The sequence below is a fragment of the Clinocottus analis genome, unplaced genomic scaffold (assembly GCF_023055335.1).
Source record: "Clinocottus analis isolate CAN_PGR_092001 unplaced genomic scaffold, fCliAna1.0.p SCAF_20, whole genome shotgun sequence".
NCBI classification, from domain to species: Eukaryota; Metazoa; Chordata; class Actinopteri; order Perciformes; family Cottidae; genus Clinocottus; species Clinocottus analis.
Window position 1 is genome coordinate 774,855 of NW_027175932.1, and position 14,173 is coordinate 789,027.

The following is a 14,173-nucleotide window of genomic DNA, read 5'->3' on the forward strand; positions in this document are numbered from 1 at the left end:
ACCTGCAGACGCTGCAATGCAGAAACGCTGCAAACAGACCTGCATAGTTTCATCAAGGTACATGTGGTTGTTTGCACTCGTTGAACCACACACACACACGTACACCACTGATGTCACTCGCATAAGCAATTAACCTTACACACTGATTTCTTCGTAAAATCTTTGACGAACTGGTCTTCCTCCAGTTAAACCACTCTAACCAGGGGGTCTCCTCCCTGCTGTGCATGTGTGTGTGCTCAGTGGATGGATGTGGAAACCTGACCAGGGAGACTCCTTTGTGTGTGAGTTTAGCAGCAGCAGAATTAGTTTTAGAGGAAAACTGTTGTCGATACTGCTGTTTCTGATGCTGCAGCCGAAAGCCCACAGACCACAACCACACAGACACACAGACACACAATGACACAGGCAGGGATGCACACAGCTGTATATATAGACCCACAGGTCAACAGATAGTATCATTGACTTGCCATCGCAGCATCTCACTCTTTAACTCAGCCTTCCTCAGAAGACGCTCTTTCTACAGAACAACGTTAGCGCTCCATCATGTCTTCGTTCTGTGCTCCACTGTGTCTACTGGTCCTACTGGAAGTTGCGTTCACATCTGGGAGTCCTTGCCAGTTTGTTGATAAAAGGATGCAACAAACCCAAGAGTCCATCGCAGACGTGCTGGTGAGTCTACCTGTGGCGTCCCACAGGGCTTAATTTGAGAGCCTCTATCGTTTTCTGTGCAGCTTCGCCTGTGCTTGTGATTAGAGGGTTTAAAGTGGTTTCAGCTTTTATTTAAGGAAACTTGTCTTTTTAGATTACACAGAAGTTGACATTTGAGTTCTTGTGAAATGTTATGTGCACAAATTAATAGGTGAAAATGGCATTTTTAAATAGATCGTTGCACTCTACTACAAGGCCTCTATGAACATCTACAAATGACAGATTTGACAAAGTGTTCGCTGCCAACTTTCAGTATTTGCAATATTTACAGATACTACAAGTACTTTAACAACATAGTTTGTATCAGCAAGTGATTGTGTTGTACTGGCTAACCCTTGAACAGAAAATGTGATATTAAAATGTGTTTCTTGTTTGTGTTTTAGAAGTTGAAGGGTCAGGAGATCGGCAGTAAACCTCTCTTCGACTCTGTCATCAAGAGCATCAACACCTCCTGCCAGGTACACAAACACGTTATTATCTCTCCTGTTCTTCTGTTAGGATGAACATCTTCACTCAAAGATTTTTAGAAAACCATGTCTCGCCACATTTACGCTTTCTAAGGACAATCAAAGGGTTAAGTGTTCTACGACTTGTTTAAAGTCGACATTGCGGAGACACATGGTTCTCATAGGTCACCGACAATATGTGAACTCACACGAAGACATTTTTATTTAAGTATAGTTTTGAAGTGTTTGGTGCTGATGCTGATTAACGAGGCAGAGCGGAACTGTTGAAAGGGGAAAAGAAGAGGACCCAGAATTGGGCCCTGAGGAACTCCAAAATTGATTATCGTCCCAGTTCGAACATTTATCGGCAGTATCAATAGTTTACATCAATAGTTTTAAGTTAATTTCATTTACTCCTTCAATCAGAATTGCGTTAGTCCGTTTGCAGCGACTTAACCTTCCCCTCCTCTCCTCCACAGAGAAAAGTTCATGTGGTGAACGCCACTCTGGACGTCTACACTCAGATCTTCTCCAACATCCTGCAGAACAACCAGCAGCCCGACGGCAACGGGACCCCCCTGCTGGACCACCTGAAGTCCGACGACGAAAGGTCTCAGGTGGAGGAGGCGGTGAAGGAATACCAGAGCAAGACGGAGGAGCTGAGGAGACGCCTGGGCCAGATGAACCACGACAAAGAGGACGTGTTTCACAAGCTGAAAAACATCAAGGTGAGCGTCCGCCGCGTCTCGTTAACAGCGTTTAGCATGACACAGCTTCTTTTTTTTGTTTTTTGTTGGTGAGGTTGCATGTTGAGTCTCGATGTCTGTGAACTTTGGCCGATGACAGCATGTTCGCTTGGTTTCAGTTGCTTCTTTTTTTGTAAAGAAATGGAAGCTTTCGGTACGCAGTCAGTGGGCGAGCAGAGTCAGAGGCCTGAGTTGTGTTTTCCCTGCATCACAGCAGTTTGATCATGGAGTCAACAGACCTTGAATGAGCTCCGGTTACCTGTGCAAAAACTCCAAATAACAACTTACTGAGTCAAATATGTGTATTAGTGTATTTATACACCTGACGCCAAACCTCCACCCAAAGTTTGAGACCAAAGCTGAAACATTAAGTCAACACTGAAGCACTCAAACTGAAACCAAATGAGTTGGATGTCGTTCAGGAGAACTTCACGGGGGGATTTTTAGAAATAAAGATTATATTTAGGATTAAAATTCTGCCTAATAGAGGGCTGGCCACCGTGAGCTTCACAACGGCTCTTCAGAAAGAAATGGTGACATCACAAAGACCTTGCGTCAATATTTTACAGTCTAGTGTTAGATTTCTTCTCGTGGAAAAGATAAAATGCATATTTTAACTGAATAACTGTAATCCAAGTAGCGATAAAACTGACAGAAAAACATATTGTGTAATGATACAGTATATTATATTTCATCATAACTGTCGGTCTGCAGGTGGACGACCCGTACGACCAGAGGAGGGCTCTGGCTCAGTTCAACGAGGTCTACCAGGCGGCCTCTGTGATTGGCTCCTACGGATGTGGACACGCCCACTCCTCCTCTGCTTAATGATGCTGATGACATCATCATCATCATCATCATCATCAAAAGCTCTGAGTGTGTTTGTGGTGCTGGAAATTAGTTTGCATGTCAACTAATTGTCTCTCTTTAGATTAATCAAATGTTTTTTGTGTTTATTTTCATTTTGAAATGAATCATTTTTTAATCTTCAATCCATCAGTCAGATTTTCAGTTTCAGATATTTATTTTGTTATTTAAAGGGTTTACTTGATGTCAGTTATCAATCCAGTCACTTCACTTATTAGTCATATTTATTGTTGTGATCATTTAATGTATTTTTTAATTTATTTAAGAAATAATTTAACTTAACTTATTTTTCTTGTCATTTCAACTTGTACATTTGAATAAAAGCAGAAATCAGCACCAAGTGAAAGTCTCACTTTCCCTGTTTGACACTTTCAAATACTTTTTTTCTTCTTTCTTTTTTTAACATACAACAAAATGAGGTTTAAACAGAATAATATTACAGCCGGAAGAGTTTTACACCGACAGGCTTCATACTGGTTTCTGTTGTAATCTGGTAGCAGAGATGAAGATGAAGGAAGTTTCAAAACAGCAACACACAATCTAAACACGTTATTCACAACTTGTGACGCGTTAACACAAAGAATCCACAAAGAGTTTCAACAAAAGTTACGTAAAAAGTTAAGTTGAGTAAAAAACACAAACGATAACGACGTTAGTAGAAGTATGAAATGAAGTACAAGTAAAGTACAAGTACCTCAAAGTTCTGCTTAAGTACATTAAAACCTGTTTGGATGCTTTTGAAGAGAGAAAATGAAGAGAAATTACACAAAAAAAGAAAAAGAAAAAATGAAAGACTCCCACAGATGTGATTTCTGTGACATCACTGTGACATCATCGTGTCCCCGGGTCCTGCACCAATCACACGGAGGGACTCCCCTCAGCTGGTGATGTAATGAGACCCCCCCCCCTCTGGGCGTGACCAACGAGTAGAAGTCAAAACGACAAAAGAGAAAAAAAGACTTCAGGAAACTGAATATTTTAGTTTTCTGATGTTTTTTGCACTTGAATTAGTTTTAATTGTTTGATGTTTTAAAAGCTTTAAATTGTCTTTTTCGTGAAAGAATAAATCACACGTTCACCTGAACGGCGTGTTGGTGTCTGAGCGGCAGGTGAGGCGCTGGAGGGGTTTCCCCTCCGTCCGAACTGAGGACGGGGCTTTTCTCAGAAAAGCTGACGCCAGAAAAACAGAAGTGTTCATTTTCTCCTGAAGTTTAGAAGAACTGAATCATGGGGGTTTGAAAAGTCCGATTTGAGTCAATTAAAACCTAAAAGACTGAAAGAACCTTCCTCTTGTGTTAGCTTTCTGTTAGCATCTCTTGTGTTAGCTCTCTGTTAGCATCTCTTGTGTTAGCTTTCTGTTAGCATCTCTTGTGTTAGCTCTCTGTTAGCATCTCTTGTGTTAGCTCTCTGTTAGCATCTCTTGTGTTAGCTTTCTGTTAGCATCTCTTGTGTTAGCTCTCTGTTAGCATCTCTTGTGTTAGCTCTCTGTTAGCATCTCTTGTGTTAGCTTTCTGTTAGCATCTCTTGTGTTAGCTCTCTGTTAGCAGCTTTTGTGTTAGCTTTCTGTTAGCATCTCTTGTGTTAGCTCTCTGTTAGCAGCTCTTGTGTTAGCTTTCTGTTAGCATCTCTTGTGTTAGCTTTCTGTTAGCATCTCTTGTGTTAGCTCTCTGTTAGCATCTCTTGTGTTAGCTCTCTGTTAGCAGCTCTTGTGTTAGCTTTCTGTTAGCATCTCTTGTGTTAGCTCTCTGTTAGCATCTCTTGTGTTAGCGGGTGTTTTGACCCGTGTCTTAAATCAGATGTAAAATACACTAAAACGATGATCTTTCATCAGGTTGCTCCTCATCTCTCGGGACCTTGTTTCATAATCCATGAACATATTGTTGTGTGTTTTAATGTTTGGTGTGGGCCTCTGGGCCTTTTCTTTGTCAGGATACGTCTACATTTCATCAAGAGGTTCGTACCTTTCTGCAGATATTTATTGTTATTGTCATTATTGAAGAATAAGAAGGAAAAACAATGAGCAGCAAACTATCAGTACTTTGACTTTAAATACACAGAGTGGATAAAACTTTCATAGTTTTACTTCAGTAAAGTTTTAATGCAGCTTTATTACTTGTAGAGTATTACTTGTAGACTATGTGGTATTAGTACTTTTACGTCAGTAAAGACTTTGAATACTTCTCCCACTACTCCTGTCAGCAAACAAAGAAAGTTGAATACTAAAATATATAAAATGCTGCTTTTCAATCATTTCTTTGTCCTATTTTCACTTTTCTTCAGCTTCAAAAAAGGGAAAGAGAGTTTAGTGTGGAGCTCAGCAGGTTCAGGTGTTGAGAGATGTTCGTACGTTACGAGGGTTTCTCCAACAAACACACACATACAAACAGGAAGAGGTTTCACAGGTGGACTTTTATTTCTGTTTTGAGGAATTTATAACAGTTTCATTTTCAAATATCAGCCTGAACTCAAATGATCTTTGACTGACTTTCTGCTGACTTCCTACTTTCTCTCTGACAGTCTGCTGACTTACAGCGTTTTACCAATTCAGCCTGGAGGCAAACTGAAGGATCATAGTTTGCTTCATGGGAAGAAAAAGCCAAACACTGCTGGAGTTGGAAGTATTGAACTCCATAAGTAATAAACAAGTGAAATATAAGGTTTGGCACATGAGATAATTCAAATAGCCCCATTGGACCCATTGGGGCTATTGGTCTCCATTCAGGCCCATTGGGTCTATTGGGCCCATTGGAGCCATTGGTCTCTATTGGGGCCATTGGTCTCTATTGGGTCTATTGGGGCTATTGGTCTCTATTGGGGCTATTGGTCTCTATTGGGTCTATTGGGGCCATTGGGTCTATTGGGGCCATTGGTCTCTATTGGGGCCATTGGTCTCTATTGGGGCTATTGGTCTCTATTGGGTCTATTGGGGCCATTGGGTCTATTGGGGCCATTGGTCTCTATTGGGGCCATTGGGTCTATTGGGGCCATTGGTCTCTATTGGGGCTATTGGTCTCTATTGGGTCTATTGGTCTCCATTGGGGCCATTGGGTCTATTGGGGCCATTGGTCTCTATTGGGGCTATTGGTCTCCATTGGGGCCATTGGTCTCTATTCAGGCCCATTGGGTCTATTGGGCCCATTGGGTCTATTGGAGCTATTGGGGTCTATCAGGTGTATTGGGGCCCAATGGGCCCTCACCTGAATGTTCTCTCTAATAAACCCTCTTTAACTTTGTTCTGCTTCACTTTCGACGACTGAAAAAAAAACAAGATTGGCAACAACCAAAAACCAAGATGGCGACTTCCAAAAAAACCAAGATGGTGACAACCAAAAATCAAGACTGCGACTTGATAATAAATGTTGGGATCTAATGTTTAGACATGTGAAAAGGCCGAACAACCTCCCGGAGCGTCTGTCAGTTGTGTTTTCCGTCCTGGTACCTGGATGACGGACGTCCAGCGTCCACTTTACAGGAACACGTCTTCCCTGAAGACACTCGTCTGGTTTCACTTTCTTCTTCTGTTTCCTTTGACGCAGAAGGTTGCCCACCTGTGTGCCGCCGCCCTGCAGCTCAGCTCCATGTGTTTCCAGACAAGTATCACTGAGTGTGTGTGTGTGTGTGTGTGTGTGTGTGTGTAAATAGGTGTGTGTAGTTGACAAGAAAAGCTTCTTTAGTTTCCTTTAAACTACAACAGGGACTGTTCAGGGCATCAGAAACACTTCACACCCGTCAGGGTGTGAGCTTCATGACTGAACTTCCGTCGTCATCTGCTCTTCAGTCTCTGTTACTTTTATTAAATTCACCAAATAGTTCAATATCATCTACAAGCCAGAGCGAAACCTACCAAACATGTTGCAATGTGTAGATGTACCACGAAAGCAAATCATACGTTATCCATTCACTCATGAACGAGGAAGTACAGTGAACACACACACACACACACACACACACACACACACACACACACACACACACAGGGTCAATGGAAGGTCTTTCACTCGTTCATGTCCCTTTAAAACGATTTATTTTTCATCATCTTCATAACTTTAACTTCATCTTTAGTTGCATCCATTACTTTTTGCTACAAACTGATTCAACGTGTTCCTTTGCTACGTAGTTTCTTCTTGTACATTCTTGTGTATTAACAACAAGCTCGGCGGTTCGATGTCCCGGTGCCGACCCGGTCCGCTGGTCCAAGTGACCTTGAGCGAGACCCTGAACCCCGAAGCGTGAGGGCGGGCCGACGCAGGGGTCAGAGTTCATGTTTAAGTGAATGCAGCGGCTCCCCACTGAGCCCAGCGGCCTCCCATCAGGACCAGGAGCGTTCCCAGTGTGACCAGTGACACCACTGACCACGTGAGCAGCGTCGCGGCTGCCGAGCGTCTCTGCAGCAGCAGCGAGGCGTCGCGCATGAGAGTGGGAGACCCCTCACCCACTTCTATGAACTTTGGTGATTTAAAGGAAACTCCGCAACAACCACAATTTTCACACTTAGATCATCGCAGCGCCGCTCGCTCTCTCTCTCTCCTCGAGTTTCTGGAGGTATAAACGTCCACGCCGAGTCGCTCAGCTGCAGACGACTCCAGGGGCGAGAGACACCGCACCGTCACAGAGAGACATCAGAGAGAGAGAGAGAGACCGCCAGACAGACCGGACAGGTGTGTTTTGTCGCTACGTCAGCGATTTAAAGAAAAAGGCCCCGTCTCGGGAATCGAACCGGCGACCTGCAGGAGAGTCACTGCTGGAGCGGCGGCAGCATGGTGTCCTTGGTGCTCTGTGTGACGCTCTGGCTGAGCGTCTGGCATGTCCAGGCAGCCTTCAACACCGCCGACATCAACTCGACCATCAAAAACCTCCTGCAGCACTACGTGAGTACTGCACGCTCTGCAAGTACTACAGCAAGTACTACGAGTACTACTGCAAGTAGTACGAGTAGTACTGCAAGTAGTATGAGTACTAATGCGAGTACCACGACTACTACTATTGCTACAGCTGCTAGTGTGCTTATTATGCGTGAGAATTTGTTGTGCAGTACTTCAAAAACTGTTTCCTGCTGCCTTCACACCCACCACAAACACTCTCTCTCACACACACACACACACACACACACACACACACACACACACACACACACACACACACACACATAACACACACACACACACCATTTATAGAATGTGTGTTTAAAGTGTTTCAACTTGTAGAGGATTTCATGTGCACTTCAGGAGCAGGGCTGCTCTTCCTTGATGGTGCATTCAAGGACAATCTGACTCCTGAGCTCTAACAGACGGATGCAGAAGGCACTTTTTTTTTTTAAGTGCAGGAAACAACTTCTCTGCTTTGCAGCAGATGACACATGAATCTCAGGTGTCGGAGTGTCCTTGAACGCACCACCAAGACAGTTTTAATGCAGAAGTCTAGAATCTGAGCTCCTTGAACGCACCAATAAAAACAATAGAAAAACATTAAAATCTAACTTTTTTACGTATTTTATAATTTGTCCTGTTTTTGATTATCCCATCGACATCAATGTTTTAAAGCTGAGATGTCAGACTGTCCTTGAACTCACCGTATGACGCTTTTCACATTAATGTTCATCATTTTTGGGGGATTCTGTATTTATTACCATGAAACTTGACCTGCTCTTTTTTTTGCAGAAGATCCCAGAGGCGAGAGCGAGATTTGACAGGAAGCCGGTCTTCTCCAGAGATCCACTGGCCGGAAACATGGAGGTAAATAACTTCTATACGTCTTCACAGAGAAACATAAAGTCTGATCTGGTTTTATTTACACGAGTCATCACTTCACCGTCTCCACCGAAACCTCTAGAGCAACAGTTCAATAACATATTCAATATGTTCTGTCTTTCTGAGGCCAGAGGATTGAGATCACTCTGTCTGCATGTTTTAGCCTAGCTTAGCTTAGCATAAAGACTGGATGCAACAGCTCAGAGTCTGCAGCCGGCCGGTGCTTTCCTCTGGTTTCTGTCTCAGTTCCTTTATCGCAGCGTTGAGGTTCTTGTGGTCGGGTCTGTGCTCTGCATCCTGCAGCTCCACTGCTCTCAAGCTTCGGCTTAAACTTTCATCTTCACGGACGATCACACAAAGAGACACTTCACGGTTGGTATCGAGCGCCGAGCTCCGACACAACAGGAGTCTGTCGCAGGTCTGCAGCCGCTTGCAGCTTGTTGTGACGCGTGCGGTTACCGAGATCAGATCGCGATAAGATCCACACATCGCAAACTAGGCTGCGGTGTCGGTTCAAGCCGTTTGTCCCGATGACAATAAGCAAGAACAAGATGGAAACCAGGTTGAGATCTGAAGGTTTCAACATTAAAAAAGCTTCTATTTTAAGGCCTCTGCTCGAAAGTGTCATACATGAACTATGAGGTGTGTGTCTGCAGCCACCAGGGCTGTTTGAATAATGTTGTGTTGTGATAAAAGGAACACATGTGAGATGTTGTTCAGACATTGAGGTCATTGGGTCCAATTGGTCCCAATCGTCCCATTGGGTCCATTGGGTTCATTGGGGTCATTGGACCCAATGGTCCCAATGGACCCAAATGGGACCATTGGGACCATTGGGGCTATTTTCTCATCTACCAAAGTATATATTTCACTTGTATATTACTTATGATGTTCAATACATCCAGATACAGCAGTTTGGGGCTTTTCTTTTCATGAAACAAGCTATGATTTACAGTTTTATACAACAGTCGCTCAGTCTTTGCGTCAAACACATAACTAGATACACATTTAGAGATAATCAACGAGTAGATTGTGCTGGTTTAGATTCTCTCTACTTCATGGAGAAGAAAGTATTGTTGCGACAAGATTTTGACTTCTTTTGTCTCGTTGTTGAGATCCAACAAAAAACAAATGACAACGACGCGCTGCCGGAAAAGTCAGAATACTGTTGCAGCCAGGACAAGTTTCCATCAGAAGGTGTTCACACGAGACACAGGAACAGTTTCAGCCTGACGCCCACCGACGCGGCCCTCTGGGTTTCCATGCAGTTTCCCGCTCGCCACAACACAGCTGCCAGCGTTTGAATGTGTTCCAGTCTGTCGCTTCAGTTTCACATATTTTGTTCTGTTAACAAAACACGACACACTATTGAAAACACACTTCGTCAAAGTTTACACCCTGAACCTGAATCGTCAACTCGGCCTTCACTAATTAATAAAATGCCAGACCTCGTTGACCTCGTTGACCTCTGACCGCTTTGAGTTGTTGCCGATTCCTCGACCTTGAGGTTTATATATGTATGTATACAGTTTATATACATGTTTATATGTATGTATACAGTTTATATACATGTTTATATGTAAGTATACAGTTTATATACATGTTTATATGTAAGTATACAGTTTATATACATGTTTATATGTAAGTATACAGTTTATATACATGTTTATATGTATTTATACAGTTTATATACATGTTTATATGTAAGTATACAGTTTATATACATGTTTATATGTAAGTATACAGTTTATATACATGTTTATATGTATGTATACAGTTTATATACATGTTTATATGTAAGTATACAGTTTATATACATGTTTATATGTAAGTATACAGTTTATTTACATGTTTATATGTATTTATACAGTTTATATACATGTTTATATGTATTTATACAGTTTATATACATGTTTATATGTATGTATACAGTTTATATACATGTTTATATGTAAGTATACAGTTTATATACATGTTTATATGTAAGTATACAGTTTATATACATGTTTATATGTAAGTGTACAGTTTATATACATGTTTATATGTAAGTATACAGTTTAATGTGTGTGTGAGGTTTGGGAACAGCAGCTTTGTTTGGCTAAAAGGACGATACCGGTGATTTTACATCATTGTTTTTGTTCCTCTCCCAGGCGACGAGTGTGTTCATGAGCGGCGTTTTGGAGAAGTACGAGGAGCTGATTGGTCGCATGCTGGAGCAGCTGCCGACCCCGACCCCCCACACGGCCGCGAGCGACCAGCTTCCTGCCTCGGCCGCCGCAGCCGGTGGTGGCGAGGTGGCAACGCAGCTGAGATACATCCTGAAGAAGGTCCAGCTGCTGAAGAAACACCGATACCACGAGCAGGAGAAGTTTCTGCGTGAACTGAGGGCTCTCAAAGACATCCAGGTAGAGCGACCAGCACCCACCGAGAGAGAGAGCCCAAAACCTTCGGCTTATGGAGGGTTTATCTAGAGCGTACAAAGCTTTAAAGTTGGGCTTATGGAGGGTTTATCTAGAGCGTACAAAGCTTTAAAGTTGGGCTTATGGAGGGTTTATCTAGAGCGTACAAAGGCCTTAAAGTTGGGCTTATGGAGGGTTTATCTAGAGCGTACAAAGGCCTTAAAGTTGGGCTTATGGAGGGTTTATCTAGAGCGTACAAAGGCCTTAAAGTTGGGCTTATGGAGGGTTTATGTACACTGTAAAAAACGCCTGTAAAATGTACTGTGTTTGTGAGCAGTAAACTACTGTAAACTATTTCCCAGTAAAATACTGTGTATTCATTCAAATATTACAGCAGTCAAAGCTTTTCAGTATTATTATTTTTAATAATTAGTATTATTGTTTTTAATAATAATACTGTGGGAAAATCAGTCACAAAGAATCTACTGTAAAAAAAATCATTGCACCCAAAAAGTACTGTACAAAATACTAATAATCTACTGTTTTTATTTTTACAGTAAGTTACTTGTCAATGGCTGCTAGATAATAACTGTCAATTTCACAGTGTGGTTTTTTTTACAGTGTAGAGCGTACGAAGGCTTAAAGTTGGGCTTATGGAGGGTTTCTGCAGAGCGTTCAGGTGTTCAGGTGTTCAGGTGTTCAGGTGTTCAGGTGTTCAGGTCTGTGTGGTTTGAATAATGAAGTGGATGTCGCTCCCTGCAGATGGATAACCCCGTCGTCCAGAGCAAAGCTTTGGGTGAGTTTCCGTTGCTGTACGAGAAGGCGAGCTCGATAAATGTGACGATGACGAGTCGACGAAGGCGGCAAGCCCGAAGGAACAAAACCCGTCCACGAGCCTGAAGCGCCGACGAGACGTCAACAACAACAACAACAAGATTATGTAATGAGAAATTAATGACATCAGCAAAAAATATCTAATTTTACGAGATTGCCAAGATTGAAATGTTGTTCTGTGTTAAGAGGCTTAAGAGATAATTTAGAAGAAATATTTATTACAGTGACGATTAACCAGCAGCTGAAGCCTAATTTATATTGTAATTTTGTAAAATTCATATATTTTTAAGGAGGTTCGGAGTTTATACTTGAAAGAAGCGGTTTAATCCTGTGAAATGTTTATGAAACATAATTATATGAAATAATCAATCATCACAATATCAAACTAATTATCACCTGAAAATACTTGATTTCTAAAATTTTACTTATTTAAAAACTGCAAATGGTTTAATGTTCAGAATATTCGTCTTATAGAAGTATGATATATTTAACTGTTAGTGGTATCATCATGGTACAAAGTACAGAATACTGACATACTTAAATGTACTACAAGTTCAGGTCCAGCACTGAAGTACTTCACTGCAGTACATGTACTCTGAACTAAATACTCTTATGGGATTTCTGTATTTTACTGACATGTAGCTTCCTATATTTATTTTTCTATTTAATGTGTCTGATTGCTGATAATTTATCTATTTATTGATTGACACATGCACTGAATTAAACATAATTAACGTCATTTTCTGATCTGTGTGATGATTTTTAAGGATAAAACGATGCACTTTGTCATTTATTTTCTCAGAGTTTGTGTTCACGCCAACGTTTCTGGTTTCCTTAAGACAGAGAATCAGGATGACGTGACTCGCGAACCTCAGAGTTTACACTTTAATCTGAGCCTCACCGCCGAGAGGTCGTTGAAGGTCACGACAGAACGAGTAGGAAATGTTCTGCTGCTTCAACAGAAAGCTCCAGAAGAGCGACGCGGACCTCCAGTTGAGATTGTGTCGTCAACTTGTCGAGTCCGAGTTCAAGAGTCAGAAACTCAAATCGTCGGCTTCGCTGTGACTCGCGGGTCGAGCTGTCTGCACCGCCGTGTGCAGCGGCTTCCTGTGGCTTACGGCTTTGTCTATGGCACAAGTGAACATGTGTATCAATAGAAATGTATTTAAGAGGTTTTGCAAAAAAAAAAAAAACCAGAGGCTCCGTGATTGAACCTTGCGGAACTCCGCAAGTCGTTTTGCTCTGTAATGTCGCATTATAAATACTTCAAACAGGTGAACTTTGACCTCTGCATTGAGCTCAATACCAGCTTCAGGAACCAGCGTTGTGGTTAAAGAACCAACGTTCCCTGCAGACCTGAAGGGAGGCGCGGCTTTTATCATTTATGTACTTTTGTTTTAATTTTCCCTCAAATCTTTATTGTGGAATTTTAGAGTTTGACCCCAACTGTCATGAAAATATGAGCCGAAGCAAACAGTCAGTAGCCGCTGCTGCGTTCTTGTAGTTTATAACTTCATCGCGTGTGTTTCGTGGAAGCTAACTCATCACTGCAGCTGTCAGATGAACTCAGTGCAGCGATTTAAAGTCATAAAAATGAGACAATATGATCGCTGGCGGGCTGGAGCGGCAGCTCAGAGGCCTCAGACGGGCGGGTCGGGGGTATTTCTGCAGAAACTCAGCCCTCCCTCCAACCCACAGCTGTGATGTCCCCGGACGTGACATCACTTCGGGTAAACGGCAGGTGGCCTTCTTCTTTTACTGTAACTCTGCAGCCCCCTTTCACCCACAATGCACCCTGGTCGCTCTGGTTCCTAGAAGCGGCGCTGTGCTTCCCCAGCCTGCAGAGCGCCGCCGTGAGCGTCGCCTGTGGTCGACGCGCTGAAGCTGCAGAAGCCTTTGAGTCGTGAAACCCTGGAGGCTCAGCAGCGAGGAAGAAGAACGAGAAGATACTTTACCAGCACAAGAAAAGAATATCTTTATTCTGGATTATCAGAATATTCAGTTTTATCACAAACACATGAAGGTTAAAGCAAGTTGTAGTTTGTCAATGTGGAGCCACGTTTACAACACGATGGATGGATGGAAGGATAGAAGGATAGAAGGATAGATAGAAGGATGGATAGAAGGATGGTTAGATAGATAGATAGATAGATAGATAGAAGGATGGATAGATAGATAGATAGATAGAAGGATGGATAAATAGATAGATAGAAGGATGGATAGAAGGATGGATAGAAGGATGGATAGATAGATAGATAGATAGATAGATAGATAGATAGAAGGATGGATAAATAGATGGATAGAAGGATAGAAGGATGGATAGAAGGATGGATAGATAGATAGATAGATAGATAGATAGATAGATAGAAGGATGGATAAATAGATAGATAGAAGGATGGATAAATAGATGGATAGAAGGATGGATA

The 14,173-nt window shown here is 42.2% G+C and overlaps 2 protein-coding genes across 2 annotated transcripts; both read left to right on the top strand.

Annotated features, from left to right (window-relative positions):
• Nucleotides 1-543: 543 nt before the first annotated feature.
• On the top strand, nt 544-2,728 carry ifng1 (interferon gamma 1). The gene is made up of 4 exons (XM_068586990.1): nt 544-669; nt 1,092-1,166; nt 1,634-1,882; nt 2,615-2,728. Exons 1-4 carry the CDS (start codon nt 544-546, stop codon nt 2,726-2,728), a joined length of 564 nt encoding a protein of 187 aa, XP_068443091.1.
• Nucleotides 2,729-7,524: 4,796 nt separating this feature from the next.
• ifng1r (interferon gamma related) lies at nt 7,525-11,813 on the top strand. The gene is made up of 4 exons (XM_068586780.1): nt 7,525-7,635; nt 8,425-8,499; nt 10,665-10,919; nt 11,676-11,813. The coding sequence occupies exons 1-4, from the start codon at nt 7,525-7,527 to the stop codon at nt 11,811-11,813; spliced, it is 579 nt and encodes a 192-aa protein (XP_068442881.1).
• Nucleotides 11,814-14,173: the final 2,360 nt, after the last annotated feature.

Coding starts and splice junctions, on each gene's coding strand:
- ifng1 (XM_068586990.1), top strand. CDS start 544: ATGTCTTCGTTCTGTGCTCCACTGTGTCTACTGGTCCTACTGGAAGTT. Junction 670..1,091: donor AGTCCATCGCAGACGTGCTG/GTGAGTCTACCT, acceptor TTTGTGTTTTAG/AAGTTGAAGGGTCAGGAGAT. Junction 1,883..2,614: donor ACAAGCTGAAAAACATCAAG/GTGAGCGTCCGC, acceptor GTCGGTCTGCAG/GTGGACGACCCGTACGACCA.
- ifng1r (XM_068586780.1), top strand. CDS start 7,525: ATGGTGTCCTTGGTGCTCTGTGTGACGCTCTGGCTGAGCGTCTGGCAT. Junction 8,500..10,664: donor CACTGGCCGGAAACATGGAG/GTAAATAACTTC, acceptor TTCCTCTCCCAG/GCGACGAGTGTGTTCATGAG. Junction 10,920..11,675: donor GGGCTCTCAAAGACATCCAG/GTAGAGCGACCA, acceptor CGCTCCCTGCAG/ATGGATAACCCCGTCGTCCA.